The 18,662-nt window shown below is 45.3% G+C and overlaps 1 protein-coding gene across 1 annotated transcript; it reads left to right on the plus strand.

Moving 5' to 3' along the window:
- Positions 1–4: 4 nt before the first annotated feature.
- On the plus strand, positions 5–14,467 carry SDHAF2 (succinate dehydrogenase complex assembly factor 2). Its single transcript, XM_027090401.1, has 4 exons — positions 5–134; positions 5,058–5,281; positions 5,362–5,471; positions 13,732–14,467. The coding sequence occupies exons 1-4, from the start codon at positions 99–101 to the stop codon at positions 13,860–13,862; spliced, it is 501 nt and encodes a 166-aa protein (XP_026946202.1). The 5' UTR covers positions 5–98; the 3' UTR covers positions 13,863–14,467.
- The last annotated feature ends 4,195 nt before the right edge of the window (positions 14,468–18,662 follow it).

Raw genomic sequence — 18,662 nt, forward strand, 5'->3', positions numbered from 1 at the left:
CTTCCGGCTCAGGTCCTCAGAGCTGCTGTCTGCGGGACTGGTGCCCGGAAGTTCCGGGAAGTGGTCGGGCTTCTGGCTTCTGATGCGGGTCGGGTAAAATGGCGGTGGCTGCTGTGTTCCCGGCCCTTCCGCGGGTGAGGAGAGTGGGGGTTATAGGGTCCTAAGCAGGCCGCAGCGAGAACTGTATCTCGTCTTCCTCTGAAGTGGAGGCCGAGAGAAGCGTCCAACTGCCTGATAGCCCAGGGCAAGGGCAGACCCAAGGAGAGGTCGATCTTGCAACGTAGGGAGATTCAGGTTACATCCACCCTTGCCGGAGCCCACTGTGTGTCTGTCTCGTAATATCGTTGAACCATCAGTCTTCGTGGGAGACCCAATTCAGATTTCACTTATTTCCCAGGTGGAGCTGGCCCGACAGCCTCTGGGCGCCCCTTCTCTCTTTTTTTAAGTCTCTCTGTTCTTTTTAAGTCTTTAGTATCTGTCATGGTTTCACATAGTTTCATAAGATCGTTTTTCTTTTTGAATATAGACTGTTAACACTGTAAACTTCTCTCTTAGAACTGCTTTTGCTCAGTCTCATAGCTTTGTGATGTGTTTTTATCTGAAGATATTTTCTAATTCCCTTTTGATTTCTCTTTTTACCCAGTGGTGGTTCAAGAGTGAGAGTGTGTTGTTTAATTTTCACTTATTTGTGAATTTTCCAGTTTTCCTTCTGCTGTCGATTTCTAGTTTCATTCTGTTGTGTTCAGAAAAGATGCTTTGTATGATTTCAATCTTTTTTGTTAAGACTTGTTTCGAAACCTAACATGCTGTCTATCCTGGAGAATGTCCTCAGTGTGCTTGAGAAGAATGTGTATTCTGCTGCTGTTTAGTGGAATGTTCTGTATATGTATGTTTGGCCCTTTTGGCTTACAGCGTTGTTCATGTCCTCTACTTCCTTATTGATCTTCTGTCTGGATGTTCGATTTATTATTGAAAATGGCTTTTGAAATCTCCAAATATTATTGTGTTACTATTTCTCCCTTCAGTTCTGTCAATATTTGCTTCATATATTTGGATGCTCTGATATTGGTTGCATGTGTAATTGTTGTATCCTCGTCGTGAATTGACCCTTTTATCATTATATTACGTCCTTTTAAAATCTCTTTTGACAGTTTTTTTTTTTTTTTTTTATTGTTCATCTCTGGTTGTTTGTTCTTTAATTCTTCTAGATCTTTTTTTTTTTTTAACATCTTTATTGGAGTATAATTGCTTTACAATGGTATGTTAGTTTCAGCTTCACAACAAAATGAATCAGTTATATATATACATATATTCCCATATCTCTTCCCGCTTGCGTCTCCCTCCCTCCCACCCTCCCTATCCCACCCCTCCAGGCGGTCACAAAGCACCGAGCTGATCTCCCTGTGCTATGCGGCTGCTTCCCACTAGCTATCTACCTTACGTTTGGTAGTGTATATATGTCCATGCCTCTTTATCGCTTTGTCACCGTTTACACTTCCCCCTCCCCATAGCCTCAAGTCCATTCTCTAGTAAGTCTGTGTCTTTATTCCTGTTTCACCCCTATGTTTTTCATGACATTTTTTTTTTAAATTCCATATATATGTGTTAGCATACGGTATTTGTCTCTCTCTTTCTGACTTACTTCACTCTGTATCTTTTGACAGTTTTGACTTAAGGTTTATTTTGTCTGATATAAGTAGGGCCATCTCTGCTCTCTTTTGGTTACCTTTTGCATGGAATATATTTCAGACTTTCACTTTCAGCCTACATGTTCCTTCCCTTACATCTAAAATGAGTTTTTGTAAGGCATATAGTTGGATCTTGTGGGTTTTTTAAAATCTGTTCAGCCACTGTATGTGTTTTGATTGGTGAGTTTAATCCACTTACATTTAAAATAATTACTGACAGGGAAGGACTTACTATTGCCATTTTGTTCATTGTTTTCTCTCTGTCTTGTAGCTTTTGTGTCCCTTTTTACTCTTTTGCTGTCATCCCTTGTGTTTCATTGATTTTCTTCTATAGAGACATGCTTCAATTCCTTTCTCATTTTCTATTGTGTATAGGTGTTTTCTTTGTGGTTATTGTGGGGCTTACATAAAACATTTTATCATCTATTTTAAACTGATAATAATTTCAGTCTCATACAAAAGCTGCTCTTTTACTCCTCCCACCTTATGTTATTGATGTCACACTACATATTTTTGTTGTGTATCCATTAGCGTATTTTATAGTTTTTTGTCTTTGTCTTTTAACTTCTAAGCCAGAATTAAACCTGATTTACCCACCATCATTACAGTGTTACAGTAGCCTGTGTTTGTCCTATATATACATTTACCAGTGAGCTTTATGCTTTCAAATGCTTTTGTGTTACTGTCTAGTGTCCTTTGTCTCCTTTGGGTTTCTTCAATTTGGATGTCCATTTCTTTCCCCAAATTGGGGAAGTTTTTGACCATTATTCCTTCAGATAAGCTTTCTGCCCCTTTCTCTCTTTTTTCTCCTTCTGGGATTCCCATAATATTTATATTGGTCTGCTTGATGATGTCCTATAAGTCCCTTAAGCATACTTCACTCTTTTTCATTCTTTTTCTTCCTCTGATCGGGTAGTTTCAAATAAACTGTCTTTGAGTTCACTGATTCTTCTGCTTGATCAAGTATGCTTTTTAACCCCTGTAGTGAATTTTTCAATTTGGTCATTCTTCATCTCCAAAATTTTGTTTTTGTTTTTTTTAAAATATTTCTCTTCATTGATATTCTCATTTTGTTCTTGCATTGTTTTCCTCAGTTCATTGAATATCTTGATGACATTTATTTTAAGTTATTTGTCAGGTAATTCGTATACCTCTGTTTCCAGGGCTGGTTTCTGGAAGTTTGTTTTATTTCTTTGATTAGGCCTTGTTCTGCCATTTCTTCATGCACCTTGCAACTTTGTGCTTAGATCCATGCATTTGAAAAAACAACCACCTCTCCTAATCTTTTCGGACTGACTTTGTACAAGGAAAGACCTTTGCCAATCGGTCCAGGTAGAGAATCTGGGGGCCTATCAAACCTTTTGTGTAGAAATGTCTTCTCTAGACTTGTGCACGTAGATTCCCAACTAGAGGGATTTGCTGGCTTCTTTTTCCACGAGCTCATAATCTCTTGCTCCCTCTGGTGTCTCTTTATGGTACTACAGGTTCTCTGGAGCTGCCGCAAGCCTCCCAGCTCTCCTCAGCAGCCCCCAGGCTTCAGAGTATCCCAGGTCCCATGAGCGCTGCAGGTTGGCCAAGACGGAAACCAGTCCCTTGTGCAGCTCCTTGAAAAGCAGGAGTTTTGGATGCATGCTCCTCCTTTCTTTCCATTGGCCTCTGTCGGCTGTACCACAGGTCCTCAGAAGCAGCAGCAAGCTGACCAGCTCTCTTTGGTTTTCAGAGGACCCCAAATATCTAGAGTATGCTGGGTCCTGTCAGTGCTCTGAGACAGGCAAGACAGAAGCCATTCTCGCAGGCAGCTCCCCGAAAAGCTGGAACGTAGGACACACGTTCTACCTCTTCCTCCCCAGGTAGAAGTCAGGAATTGGGGGTTTTCTTCTGCTTGTTTTGTGCTAAGCCACAGGTAGGGACGATGGCGAGTGAGTGTATGCTAGTCAAAACCCTCACCTATTTCTCAGCAGCCCCCAACCTGGCATCTTTTCCGTCACACTTAGATTCAGACGAGACAGAAACTAGTCAATCGGGCATCCCCCTGAAAGGCTGCATGTTGGGTGTATGTTTCAGTCTTTTCTTTCCCTCCCAGGGAGAAGCCAGGAGCTGAGAATTTTCTCCAGTTGCACTGGGCTAAGCCAGGGCATAGGGGAGGGACTGTGTTGAATGAGTACCATGAATTTTTCTTCCAGCTGCAGTACAGCTGGCTTTGTGCTCACCTGAGGTTCAGGAGCCTCTTAGGTGGTTTCTGGATTTCTCATAAAGGGAATTGGTCAGTGTATTGTTGGGTAGTTTGTGTCTCCGTGGGAGAAGGAGAGTGTGGGACTTCCTGTTCCACCATCTCGCTGACATCACCACCTTCTCATTGCGTCTTTTTTTATACATTTTTGTTTTTATAAATTTATTTTTTTATTTTATTTATTTATTTGGCTGTGTTGGGTCTTTGTTTCTGTGCGAGGACTTTCTCTAGTTGCGGCAAGTGGGGGCCGCTCTTCATCGCGGTGTGTGGGCCTCACTATCGCAGCCTCTCTTATTGCGGAGCACAAGCCCCAGACGCGCAGGCTCAGTACTTGTGGCTCACGGGCCCAGTTGCTCCGCGGCATGTGGGATCCTCCCAGACCAGTGCTCGAACCCACGTCCCCTGCATTGGCAGGCAGATTCTCAACCACTGCGCCACCAGGGAAGCCCTCGTTGCATCTTGATAGTTTTTGCCCTTCTCTAGATTGGGAAACTTTGGGGAATTAGGGGCCATACCATCACCGTATGTTCAGATTTTAACACAGGCAGGTGATTAGAATGCAAACCATATTGTAAGAATTTTAAGGGAATGCAAAGGAAAGAGAAAATATTTCTGCTGGAGAGGTTCTGGAAAGACACTGGTTAAGAACATGTTTGCAGTCACGGGTGGTTCCAGTCTTCACAGTAGTTACTGTTTGGGTGAACTTGGTAAGTCATTCAGCCTCTCCGAGCCTCAGCTTCCTAAGCTGTAAAGCGGGGACAGTATCAGCATAACTTCTTTTTTTTTTTATTGCGGTATAGTTGATTTACAGTATTTTATAAGTTTCAGGGGTACAACGTAGTAGTTCACAATTTTTAAAGATTAAACTCCGTTTATAGTTATTATAAAATCAGCATAACTCCTTAAGGACTGAAGGAGATCAAATGCATTTTGCACCTAGTAAGTGTTGAGTGAATGACAAGGATGGTCGTCCTTGTTAAAAAGATGTTTGTGGGGACTTCCCTGGTGGTCCGGTGGTTAAGATTCTGCACTTCCACTGCAGGGGGCGCAGGTTCGATCCCTGGTCGGGGAACTAAGATCCCGCAGGTCGAGGCCAAAAAAAAAAACAACCTGTGATATTTGTGACTTATTTGTTTCAGGTGCTTGCTCTGTCAAGACGCCACCTAGTGTCTCCTTCACTCAGAGTGACATCATTCAGACGCTGCTACAGAGGTGACAGCCCGACAGATTCCCAGAAGGACATGATTGAAATCCCTTTGCCTCCATGGCAGGAGCGAACTGATGAATCCATAGAAACCAAAAGGGCCCGGCTGCTCTATGAGAGCAGGAAGAGGGGGATGCTGGAAAACTGCATCCTTCTCAGGTAAGGGGATAGGAGTCGGGATAGCACTTCTCTTGGACCGGAGGCAGGCTTTTCAACTTCTTTTTCTTTCTTGTTTCTAGCCTCTTCGCGAAGGCACATCTGCACCACATGACAGAGAAACAACTGAACCTCTACGATCGCCTGATTAATGAACCCAGTAATGACTGGGATATTTACTACTGGGCTACAGGTACTAGGCATGATAAGCAACATAAGGTGAAAAAAAGGATGACTTGGGCTGATTTGAGTCTGGAATGGTATCCTGGGCATTTTTTTTTTCTTTTATCATGTAGTAGACACTCAACCCAAACACTCTTCAGATTTTTCCAAAGCGTGCAAAATTTGTTTTATGAGGTAAGGTTCTTTGCAAGCAAAAGAAACCTATTCTATCTAACTTAAGCAAAAAAGGGAATTTAGTGGAATTGTATGGGAAGCTCCATACAAAACTTATCAAAGGGAAGGTTGAAGAAAACCAGGCCCGGAATGGAGTGGAATGAGACAGCTCAGGCTGCATAGCACGAGGTCTTCAGGAGTCTCACTCTGGCACCACCTTTGTGAGGAATGAATTCTCATTGTGTATAGTTAGGGTTAGCTTTGGCTGTGAGTAAAAATACCCCAAACAATAATGGCTTAAAGAAGACAGAACTATGTTTCTCTTTCTCATAACAGAAGTTCAGAGGTAGATCTCCAGAATACACAGAGGGGTTTCAGAGTCACGAAGGCCAGATTCCTCCTGACTTGCTTTTCCTTCACCCTCCGCCTGTGTAGGGCTACCTCATGCCCCAGCATGGCTGCTGAGGCATGTCCATATTTCAGCCAGGGAAAAAGGGTAGGAGAGTGCACCCCATTTTTTATGGATCCTTCTCAAGAAATTATACACCATAATTCCACTTATTTTCCACCTGCCACACTTTAGTCATATGGCTACACCTCGCCATAAGGAAGAAATAATGTAGCCTATTCCACGTGCCCAGCTAAACTGGGGATCCTATTATCAAGGAAAAATGGGAGAATAGATATTAGGAGACATCTCATCCATTTCTGTCACTCTGCATCTCCTGTTTTTGTGTTTCCACTCACTATTTGTACCTTAAAATAGAAGCTGTTCTATAGGTTCCAAGTGTGAAGTGTGACAATACAGGGTCTAGAGGCTTATATAACCATTAGAAAGCCCACAGAGTGGGCTTTATAGAAAGCCCTGGCCCTTTATAGAAAATATTTGTCCCTGACTTAGCATAGTGCATTTGACATTCATCCATGTTGTTGTATCAGTAGTTCATTCTTTTTTTTTGGCTGCGTTGGGTCTTCATTGCTGCGCTCAGCGTTTCTCTAGTTGTGGTGAGCGGGGGCTACTCTTCGTTGCAGTGCATGGGCTTCTTACTGCAGTGGCTTCTTCTGTCGTGGAACATGGGCTCCAGGCATGCGGGCTTTAGTAGTTGTGGCTCGCGGGCTCAGTAATTGCGGCATGTAGGCTCTGGAGCGCAGGCTCAGTAGTTGTGGCGCACGGGCTTAGTTGCTCTGCGGCATGTGGGATCTTCCTGGACCAGGGATCGAACTTGTGTTCCCTGCATTGGCAGGCGGATTCTTAACCACTGCACCACCAGGGAAGTCCCAATAGTTCATTCTTTTGTATTGAGTGGAATTGCAACGTGTGGATGTACCACAGTTTGTTTATCTGCTGACCAGTTGAAGGACATTAGGATATGTCCAGTTTTAGGCAACTATGAATAAAGCCTAAACTGTAAATCTTTGCATACAGGTTTTTGTGAATGTAGGTTTTAGTTTTTCTTGGGTAAATGCCCAGGAAAAGGGTTTCGGGGTCATATGGTAAATGTATGTTTAACATTATAGCAAACTTTATTGATGGACATTAAAATTTGAATTTCGTATAATTTTCATGTGTCATGAAATATTCTTTTGAGTCTTTTCCCTCAACCGGTTAAAAATCATTCTTAGGGCTTCCCTGGTGGCGCAGTGGTTGAGAGTCCGCCTGCCAATGCGAGGGACACAGGTTCGTGCCCCGGTCCAGGAAAATCCCACATGCCGCGGAGCGGCTGGGCCTGTGGGCCATGACCGCTGAGCCTGCGCGTCTGGAGCCTGTGTTCCGCAGCGGGAGAGGCCACAACAGTGAGAGGCCCGCGTACCGCAAAAAAAAAAAAAAAAAAATCATTCTAAGCTCACAGGCCATACAGAAATGGGCAGTATGCCATTGTTTGTCAACTCCTATGCCAAGTAAAAGAGGCCAGGCTCAAAGACTCTACACTGTATGATTTCCATTTATATCGTATTCTGGAGAAGGCAAAACTACATAGCAGAAAACAGACCAGTGATTGCCCAGGACGGAGTGAGAGGGGAGAAGGAGATGTTCCACATCTTTACCAACACTCGGTATTGTCAGGGTTTAATTTGTTTTTGTTTTTAGCCATTCTAAGAGGTGTGTAGTGATGTGTCGCTGTAGTTTTAGTTGGTACAACCCTAATGACTAAGGATATTGGGGGTCTTCTCTTTTCTTTTCTTTTAATATTTATTTGTTTATTCGGCTGTACCGGGTCTTAGTTGCTGCATGCCGGATCTTCGATGCGGCATGTGGAATCTTTTAGTTGTGGCATGTGGGATCTAGTTCCCTGACCAGGGATCAAACCTGGGCCCCTTGCACTGGGAGCGTGGAGTCTTACCCACTGGACCAACAGGGAAGTCCTGAGGGTCTTTTCAAGTCATTTGCCATTCATACCTCTTTGGTGTTGTGTCCCTAAATCTTCCTCCTGCCTTTTTTTTTAATTGGGTTTTTTGTTTTCTGTTTCACCACCAGCATTTGATGCTATAAATTTCCAAGCACTGCTTTAGCCTTATGATACAAATTTGGGTGTGTTGTGTTTTCATTTTCATTCAACTCAAAATAGTTTCTCATTTCCCTTGTGACTTCCTCTTTGACCTGTGAGTTATTTAAAAGTATGTTTAATTTTCAAATATTTCCAGATTTTCCAGGTATTTTTCTGTTATTGATTCCGTTGTTGCCACAGAATGTATGCTATATAATTTCAGTTCTTTTAAATTTCTTAAAATTTGTTTTATGGCCTGAAATGTGTATATCTTTTTTTTTTTAAATATATTTATTTATCTTTGGCTGTGTTGGGTCCTCGTTGCTACGCACAGGCTTTCTCTAATTGTGGCGAGTGGGGGCTACTCTTCAATGTGGTGCGCGGGCTTCTCATTGCCGTGGCTTCTCTTGTTGTGGAGCACAGGGTCTAGGCGTGTGGGCTTCAGTAGTTGTGGCACGTGGGCTCCAGTAGTTGTGGCTCATGGGCTCTAGAACGCAGGCTCAGTAGTTGTGACGCACGGGCTTAGTTGCTTCATGGCATGTGGGATCTTCCCGAACCAGGGCTCGAACCCGTGTCCCCTGCGTTGGCAGGCGGATTCTCAGCCACTGCGCCACCTGGGAAGCCTGAAATGTGTATATCTTAATAAATGTTCCATGTGCATTTATTTGAACACAACATGTTGTTCTGCACTTGTTGATGAAGTTTTCTGTAAATGTCAACAAGGTCAAGTTGGCTGATACCGTTCTTCATGTCTTGTGTATTCTGGTTGATTTTGTCTGTACTCTCTATCAATTAATAAGGAGTGTTGAAATCCCCAACTATAATTGTGGATTTGTCTATTACTCCTTTCAGTTCTCACAGTTTTTGCTTCATATATTTTATAGCTCTGTGATTATGTGAAGACATATTTAGGATTGTTCGATTTTCTTGATGAATTGAGTCCTTTATCATTATATAATGTCTTGTCTTTATTGCTGGTAGTTCCAAAGTGTCTGATAGTAGACACTCCAGCTTTCTTTTGATTAGTGTTTGCATGGTATATATTTGTCCATTTATATTAGTTTTCTATTGTTACGACAAACTTTAGTGACTTTAAGCAACAACCATTTATTAGCGCACAGTCCTGTAGGTCAGAAGCTGTGCCGAGACCTCACAACCTGAAATCAACGTCATCTCTTCTACATTCCTGCCCGGAAGCTCATTCAGGTTTCAGGGAGCATTCATTCCCTGAGGCGTAGGACTGAGATCCTGGTTGTCTTGCTTGCTATTAATGTCTTTCAACTTCTAGAAGCTGCTCTCAGGTTCTTGCCACATGGCCCCTCTGTCTCAGCATTGGAGATCCTCCCTCACGTGGAATCCCTCTCATGCTTCAGATCTCTCTGACGTTCCCTTCTGCCACCAGCTGGGGAAGATTCTGCTTTTAAAGAGCTCACGTGATTAGGTCAGAACCACCTGGATAATTTTCCTGTCCTGACTGTGCCATATAACATAACCCAGTCATGGGTGTGAAGACCATCATATTCACAGTCCTGGGGATTATACAGGGCTTGTACACAGGGGAGTGGGAGATACTGAGGGCCAGCCTAGGAGGCTGCTTACCACACCATTCTCTTAATTTATCTTTGTCTTTAAGTTGAGCTTCTTATAGATAGCATATATAATCATTCTTTTTTATCCAATCTTATAGTCTTTATCTTTTCATTGGTGTGTTTTGGCCATTTACACATAATTACCAGTGTGGCTGAACTAAAATCTACCATCTTTTTTTTTGTTTCCTATTTCTGCTGTCTGTTCTTTGTTCTCTTCCCCCTCTGTTACCATGGATTTTTTTTTTTTTTGGGTATTTAAAATTTCATTTTATCTCAGCTATTTTTTTTTTTTCTTTTCTTTTTTTTTTGGCCGCACTGTGTGGCATGTGGGGAGATCAAACCCGTGCCCCCTGCATTGGGAGCGTGGAATCTTAACCACTGGACCGCCAGGGAAGCCCCTCCACTATTGGTTTATCATTTATATCTCTCTATAATTTTTTTTAGTGATTGCCCTAGGATTTACAGTATACATCTTTAATTAATCATAGTCTACCCTGAAGAATAGTATACTAAAAAAAAAAAAAAAGGAATAGTATACTGCGTCATGTGTAATGTAAGAGCTTTCAGTAGTACACTGCAATTTCTCTCTTCCATGTTTTGTGTTTTTGTTGTCACACTTTTTACTTTTACTTATGTTGTACGTCTACACTACATTTCTGTTGTTTTACTTTAGACAGTTATCTTTAGAGCAATTTAAAATAAGGGAGAAAATACATTGTATTTTGTATTTTATAAATAAGTAAATTATAACACATTATATATAAATATGTATGTAACATATAACACATATTATGTATAAGGTACAGTATATCTACCTTCATTTTAATCATCTCTGGAGATCTTCATTTCTTTATGTAGATCCGTGTTTCTCTGGTATCATATTCCTTCTGCTTGAAGAACTTCATTTAATATTTCTTGTAGTGTAGGTTGGCTATTATGAATTCTCTCAGCTTTTGTTTGTCGTTTTCAGAAGGTATTTTCAGTGGATATAGAATTACAGGTTCGCAATTATTTCTTTTACTTAAAAAAATTATTTATTTATTTTATTTACTTGGCTGTGCTGGGTCTCACTTGTGGCAGGTGGGCTCCTTAGTTGCGGCTCACCGGCTCCTTTGTTGCAGCATGCGAACTCTTAGTTGTGGCATGCATGTGGGATCTAGTTCCCTGACCAGGGATTGAACCCAAGCCCCCTGCATTGGGAGCTCGGAGTCTTAACCACTGTACCACCAGGGAAGTCCCCACAATTATTTCTTTCAGCACTTTACATGGGCACTCTTCTTTTGTGAGGCTGTTAGTACGCAGGATCGAGTCAGTCTGGTTAGGAATTGAGCTGGATTTGGATCTGTGTTTCCTACCTTATGTTATTGTTGGAAATTTTTCATCCATTATCTCTTCATATGTTTCTTCTGCCTCATTTTCTTCCTCTTTTCCTTCTGGGATTCCAGTTACACTTGGTTTAGACTGATATTGTCCCACAGCTTTTGGATTCTGTGTTTTGTGTCTTTTACTCTTATTTTTCTTTTCATGTGTTAGTTTGAGTAATTTGTACTGGATAATATTTATTGACCTTTCTTCCACTTCACTAATTCTTTCCTTGACCATTAAATATTATGATGAGTCCATTCTGCTTGTGGGCTACTATATTTCTATTTTTATTTTTAACATTTCCATTTGACTTTCACAGTTTCCACCTCTGCTGGAGCTCCTTATCAGTTCATGCACTTTTCCTACTTTTTCCACTAGCACCTTTAACATAATAGTCATAGTTACTTTATTTAAATCCCCTGTCTAATAGTTCTAACATCCACGTCATCCCTGAGTCTGTTTCTGTTGATTGCTTTGTCCTTTCACAGTGTGTTGTTTTTCACTTTTCTTTTGTGTGGGTGTTAGACACATTTGATTAAATGTTAGACATCATGAGTGAGACAGTAAAAACTGAGGGGGCTTCCCTGGTGGCGCAGTGGTTGAGAGTCCGCCTGCCGATGCAGGGGACACGGGTTCGTGCCCCGGTCCGGGAAGATCCCATATGCTGTGGAGCGGCTGGGCCCGTGAGCCATGGCCGCTGAGCCTGCGCGTCCGGAGCACGCAACGGGAGAGGCCACAACAGTGAGAGGCCCGCGTACCGCTAAGAAAGAAAAAAAAAAAAAAAAAAAAAACTGAGGGAAATGGTCTTTATGCTTAGAAATGAGCATGATCCTTCCGCGGAGCAGTCGGAGTGGGAATCGAGTCAGTCTAGTTAGGAGTTAAGCTTACTTTGGATTTTGTGATTGCTTTGGTTCCCTTCAGTTCACCACCAGCCCCTATTGTTACCATGTGCATCCTCCTGTATTTCTGTGCTTCAAGGAGATCTCTCTCCATGCTGCTCTTGCCCTCTCCCAGCTGTAGATACCTATTGATTTCCACTTGGTGCTTGTTGCTTTGGGGAAGGGAGGGTATTCTCTATTATCCTGGTCCATTGGTCCCTGTGGCCATGGGTCTTGGGGGTGAGCTTTCTCAGTGATCCTGCTGGTCCCATCAGGGTAGAGGATTTTTTTTCTTTTACCCTTCCACCAGCCCAAATGTGTCCTCACATGTGCCCTGTAGGAGACAGGATTCGCTGATCCACTCCCAGCCCCTTGAGGCTTTTGTTCTTCGGAGAAGGAAGGGCCAGGCTGGGCATTATGCTTTTGTGGGTGGGCGGGCAGTATTGGCCGCTCCCCTCCTCCTGGCCTGTATCACTGAGGGAGGCTTTCTCCAGCTTCCTGCTCTGGACACAGTCTTTGTCATGCACATACTTAGTGGGGGATTGTTGAGAAGAACCTGCACATTGGGGCAAATTCTCCTTGTGTCTGTGTCTCCCAGAGATTTTTGCACCTCTCATGCTAGCCTACTTGGCTTTCAGCAGCTGATGAACAGTTTTAGCTAAATTCTTCTTACCTGTTTGTATGTGCCCAGTGCCTCGTCTTCCTGTGCCCTCTCTCAAGTGAGCATGTGTTCATATCCATTTTCTCCTTTGAGGGGCCTCTCTTTGCTTAGATTTTATTCTCTTGGGTGCCCTGTGACCTCAGCTCTCTGATGACTTCAGAAAGTTGTGATAGTTCTACTTGATCTGACTTTTTCTTGTTGGAATGAGTATAATGTTCTTTCCAACTTTCAGCATCCTGGGGGGCGCCTAAACCTCCTTGATCTTATTCTGGTCGTCACACACAAAAAAACAGATGCCAGGCTCTGTGCCAAGTGAGGGGAAATCAAGCTTTGTTTGGGGGAATTCCCTCTCCTAGCATTGTACTTAGTCTTGCTAGGAGGGTAACTCCAAAGCATATTACCTAAGGTTTCCCAGTGGGAGGCTTCGCTTGTAATTTGAACCTTAAGTGAGCATCTCACGGTTGGAAAGAAAGATCCAGAGGTGAGCAGCATCCTGCCAGACTCTCTTCTGCTGGCCTGAGGCTGGCATCCTCATCTGTCTGCTCTCCGTGCCTTTGTTGCCTCTCCATGCAAATCTGGTTCTCCAGGGTCATGTTAATTTGGGGAGCCTCTATTAGCTTTCCAGTAAATTCTTTCATACTTAAGTTTACTAGAGTTATCAGTCGTTGTCACTTACATCCAATGATTTTTGCCTCAGGAAATATATAGGCTAGAAGGGAAAACACAGTACTCAGAAAACAACTGAAGTACCAAATGCAGAGCAAAACAGTACGGCCAAGGTTGGACAGGCCAGGGGTCAGCAGAATTGCTCATGGAAGACCAGATAGTAAATGTCATCGTCTTGCAGTCATATGGTCTCTGTGGCAACTACTCAGCTCTGCCATCGTAGCACAGAAGCAGCCACGGACAGTACGTAAACAAGTGAGAGCAGCTGTCCCAGTAAAGCTCTTTACAAATACTGGCTGCTGTAGGTTGCCACCCCACGGTACAGGCTGCCGTGTATATTCAGAGGAAGAATGGAGCTGCTCTGTGTATCCACTGTGCTTTTTGGCCAAGGCCAGAGTTTCAAGTTTCAAGATCCTTATACCTGGCAACTGACTGACCAACGTAATTCTTTTTGCCCATCCTTCTCTTGCAGAGGCAAAGCCAGCCCCAGAAATATTTGAAAACGAAGTCATGGCCCTGCTGAGAGACTTTGCTAAGAACAAAAACAGAGAGCAGCGACTGCGGGCCCCAGATCTCGAATACCTCTTTGAAAAGCCACATTGAGCTGAGGGCCACTGCCTGCCTGGCCTCGGTCTGCGGATGCTCACTGCTTATGATGGGTATTGGCCTTGATGTCCTGCTTCTCCTTAGACGCTCAGCCCACCCAGACCATTGGTCCTGCCTCCAGTGATGGACCCGCCTCTCTCCTGAGGACATGTAAATGTTCAGTGTATCTCATTCTAAGACCTTGTGGTTCCGTTCTAAGCCTCAGAGCGGTTTGTCTAAGTTACTGGTGTTCGGGCCCAACTTTTCTCTGGCTCCACAGGAGGGCACTGTAGGGAAGCGATTGTGCCAGCTTGTTGCTTCAGCCAGAAGTGAACTCAGTGCAGAGGGGCAGCCAGCTCTTCGTGCTGTGTGGAAAGCTCCCCGGGTGACCCAGGGCTTTGTTCCAGTGAAATTCCCCCTTCCAACCTGGGATGGTTCTTTCTGCCAAGGGAAGCTGATCCAGGCCCCCTGAGCGGAATCCTTCAAAGGCCCAGCAGGCAGATGAGGGCAGTGGGCAGGAATGGTGTGGGCACGCATCCTCATCCGATTTTCTCTAAAATGCTCACTTTGTAAATTGAACGATAATTGAATATTAAAGAGTATTTTAAAAAGGAAAATCACAACTCCCCAGCCCTCACACAATTATTTTAATTTTGTCTCTTCTCATGTAATCCACAGGCATACGTTTATAGAGCTTTACAAGGTCACAGTCGTAGGTTTTAGCTTCGTGCAGCACTATAGCAAACATTTTCTATATTTCTACAGTCTCCACGATCGTTTTAGTTGACAAACTAATAATGCATAAGAAATAATATGTTAGGATGAATTAGCTGAAAGTGTTTAGCTCTAGGACTAGAAGATTTCGACATTGCCAGGAGGGTAGTCTCACTGGAGGAATTTTCCCCTAGGAGCTGTAATCCAATCAGAACGGCCATCACCCAGACTGCGCCAGGACCATCAAAGGTGCGATCGGAGGAAGGCAGGCCTGAATCGCTAGGCAGGCGGTTGGTGAGCACAGAGCTGCGCGCAGGCAGGAAGCACACGTTTCCAGCACTATTGAGCTTCGCGGTCCCCACGGAGCGTCCTCGTGGTCCTGCCTGCCCCTCAGTGTCCCTGGCTGAGGAGAGAACCAGCCTTTATTTACTTACACGATCTCAGTAGAGCTTCACAGCTCTCCTGCAGACAAGTGGTGTCACACCTATTTTGTAGATGAGAAAGTGGGCTCAGAGAGAGTGATTTGTCCAAGATGAAGTCACTACTCAGTCAGAAAGCCAGAATCTTGCTCAGTTCAGTCTGTCTCCAAAGCTCATGAACTTTCTTCCAGAACGTGCTACCTTACTGGTGGAAACTGTGTAGAAATCTACGCTTTGGGAAGTTATAGCAGAGAAACTTGACGGTTCTGAGCCATGACCTGTGTGTCACATAGGGCAAGGGTCCCCAACCCCCCGGCCATGGACTGGTATTGGTCCACGGCCTGTTAGGGACCGGACCGCACAGCAGCAGGTGAGCGGTGGGCGAGTGAGCAAAGCTTCACCTGCCGCTGTGCATCGCTCGCATTACCGCCTGAACCATGCCCCACCCCCCCACCGTCTGTGGAAAAATTGTCTTCCATGAAACTGGTCCCTGGTGCCATGAAGGTTGGGGACCGCTGACACGGGGAACAGGAAGCTGCCAGGCGCCTCCCAAAGTACGCACTTGGCCACCCACGATAGCACTCGTAAAGGGAGGGCAGGAACTGGTTACGAGTCAGATCCTGACGCTGCTGCTGACTGTCTGGATAAATGAATCGGCTCGAGCCTCGATTTCCTCATCTATAAAGTGGGGATGATGATGCTCCCTGTCTAACTATCTGTGAAGATCAGACGTGAAGAGAGAAAGCACACGGAGCTCTTCCGTGGTCCCCAGCACGCGGTGAGCTCTCGGTAGATATTAGGTGGCAGCGTTAGGTCATGGCCTCAGCCTGAGATCTAGGAGCTGTGTCCTAACACAAATGGCCTGCCGTGTCAGCGAGGTCACCAGAGCTTCACGCAAGGCAGAGTCCTGCAGGTAGAAAACCAGACCTGTTAAGGAACCAGGGGATGTCTTACCAGCCAGTAAAGACTGGAGAGAAAGCAGACCCTCTGGTGTCAAGAACTTCGATGGAAAAATCTGTAGCACTGTCACCTAAGCAAGGAATGGGAGTGAGAAATGGCGGGCAGAAGCAGACATCGATCGCCCTGGGAGCTCAGCACAGGCTCTGGCCAATCTCTCGGGCCTCACTTGATGTACTGTGTGGAGAATGTTAAACAGAGTTTATGTAGAGAGATGTCTGGACTGTCAGAAGTGCACATGCGTTGGGCAGCGACTTACGCATCTATCCTGGACTCTTGTGCAACAGATCCCAGCAGCCAAGTATGCAGCCTGGGCTTTATCCCCCTGGGGTTTGATCTCTCCTCACCCTGATTTTGTCTTTTTTAACATAACGTTCAGCTGCTGCCACTTTGACCTGGGAATGGCATGCTTCTAAAGGAGATGTTTTCTTCCCAGGCTGCTGTCTTGTGTCATCTCTGAAAGTGAAGGATCTTGCTTAACTTCAGCTGCTCAGTGTCAGACCAGGGGTGCTATGTAAACAGTTTTTCCCTTTATTAGGCATTAAGTAAAACTAGGCCAGCCACAGGACATTTTTTAAAAATTAATAAACATTGCAAGGGCCAGCGGCCCCGCAAGATCTGTGATGAGCAAAGCTGGCCTTACTCCTCTCCCTGTGACACATCACTGCTCACTGACCTCATTCAGAGCCTCTGTGGGGCGCCCAGGCGTCTGGCCCTGCCCTGTCCCATCTGAAGTGGTCTCACGAGACCTGTCGCACAAGCTCCCACATCAGACGTCAAACTGGGGCAGTAAAAGCTGTCCTCTCCCCATCATTTCCTCTCTTAATCATTTTAAGTCTTCAGAATCCATAAGCCAAATCCCTTCTGCCCGACCCTGAGCCTTAGATGGGGCATATCTGTCGGGGTCATCGCAGAGGCACCTCTGACTGGTGTTGGCCATCGTCTGGAGGTCATCTGCTCTGTCTCTTCAGCTCAGTGAGGGTGGCACTGACCCAAACCTTGTTCATATTTTTAAACATCCCCTGGGAAAGATTCCACTGGGGGAGTAGAGAGTCTTACTTTTATCTTTCCATCCATCTGCTATCGTGGCTAGACAGGAAGTTTCCATGATGGGGAAGTTCACGCAGCCTTAAATGGCAAGCAGGGCTGGGAGACCTGCGCTGACAGCATCTTGTTGGTACAGCCCGTCGTATCTGAGGATGGAGGACTTGCCATCCTGCAGCTGACAAGCTGAGGGTGCTGACCAGCTCCCAGTTAAGCCACCTTGTTCGGTTTCCCAGTGAACCCTCTGGCACTGAGGACCAGCATGAGGCTCTTCCCTAGTCAGGTGACCTGAGGCAAGGAGTGGAGCGCTCCTTTGCCTTTAAGAAACAAATGTCTGTCAGCAGTCGGACATTTCAGGACAGATGGTGGAAAAGTTGAAGCCATCCAAGATACCATCAGGCGTCCGAGGAGAAGACGTGCAGAGGAGAAATCTACCTCCTCGTAACCTAAGAGGTAGTCTTTTGCTAGGTCCCAGGTCTCGCCTGAATCCAGATATTCCCGCCAAGGAGGAGAACGTTCTCTTTAAAAGGACGATGTGAACACATTTTACGTAACTACACATCACAGCATGTAGAGTTAAAAAAGCAAATTATGATGTTAAGATGTACATTTTGTTTCGCAGTGGATTTCAGTTAGTATGTGGTGAAATGTTCACATTTGGTGATGCCCTGGGACACGTGTTGGAGAAATAGAGCAGAGCAGTTCAGGGCAGCTGCTTGGGGGTCAGGCCTAAGGTAGAGTCCTGGCTCTCCCATTGGTCAGTTGGGTTGGTCACGTTGTACCTCCACGCTTCTGTGTCTCTCATCTGTAGAAAGGAAAGTCAAAGAACCACCTCACGTGTGGGTGTAAGGACTAAATAAGTCACCTGTGTGAAGTGCTCATCACAGCATCTGGCACCTGAGCGACACTCGTAATCACGGCTAGTGGTGGTGTTGGCCGAAGGCACGCCCAGCACCGCTAAGAGCATGCCTCGAATGACGTCACTCAGGCCTCACAACAGGGATATGAGACAGGCACAACTATCATTCCCTCGGCCAGGTGAGGAAAGTGAGGCCCGGTGAGATGAAGCTGCTTGCTGGAAGCCGCAGGCGGGAAGCGTGGGAGCTGGAATTGGAAGCCAGGCCGTGGGCCTCCAGGGCCTGTGCACCGAGGCCCCATCTGCTACCTCGAAACACGGAACTGTCGTCATTACTCCTCTGCTCCTGACTCGTCACCTGCATCTTGCCTTGGTCCATGGAGGACTGCTGTGCAGAGTCCTTCATGGAGACCCCCTCTCGGTTCCCTATAGGCTCCCTCCTCCCCCTCGGGCCCTGACCCTTGTAGAGATGATATCACAGCCTCAGCAGTTCCAGCCTGAACACCCGAGCCCTCCAAGCAGGACAGGTGCAACCTAGCTCTCCAAGTGATGGTCTGGAGTTCAGAGAGCCTGCCTTTGGATTTTCGGGGGGCCAGGGGCAGGGCTCGATCTCTGCCCTGCTTCAAGGCTTTCATCCTTACCTTGAGCAGCAGAGATGAGGATGGAAGCTTTCTGGGTCTTGCTGTCACTATCCGTCTTTTCCTTCCAAGCCACAGGCTGTCTCAGACCTGGATGTGGCTGGTCGGAAAGACTATGCGGACCCCATTCCAGGGCCCCCAGCTGAGTTGTCCAACCTCAATTGCGCCCACTGGCTCCAGCACTTTTGCT

Source organism: Aethalodelphis obliquidens, unplaced genomic scaffold (assembly GCF_003676395.1).
Source record: "Aethalodelphis obliquidens isolate GAN/ISIS:26980383/991018 unplaced genomic scaffold, ASM367639v1 scaffold69, whole genome shotgun sequence".
NCBI lineage: Eukaryota > Metazoa > Chordata > Mammalia > Artiodactyla > Delphinidae > Aethalodelphis > Aethalodelphis obliquidens.

Bases quoted from the DNA above. Each gene is read 5' to 3' on its own strand.
- SDHAF2 (XM_027090401.1), top strand. From the start codon at position 99: ATGGCGGTGGCTGCTGTGTTCCCGGCCCTTCCGCGG. The intron at 5,282-5,361 runs GTAAGGGGATAG...TCTTGTTTCTAG, and splicing joins GAAAACTGCATCCTTCTCAG to CCTCTTCGCGAAGGCACATC. The intron at 5,472-13,731 runs GTACTAGGCATG...CTTCTCTTGCAG, and splicing joins TATTTACTACTGGGCTACAG to AGGCAAAGCCAGCCCCAGAA.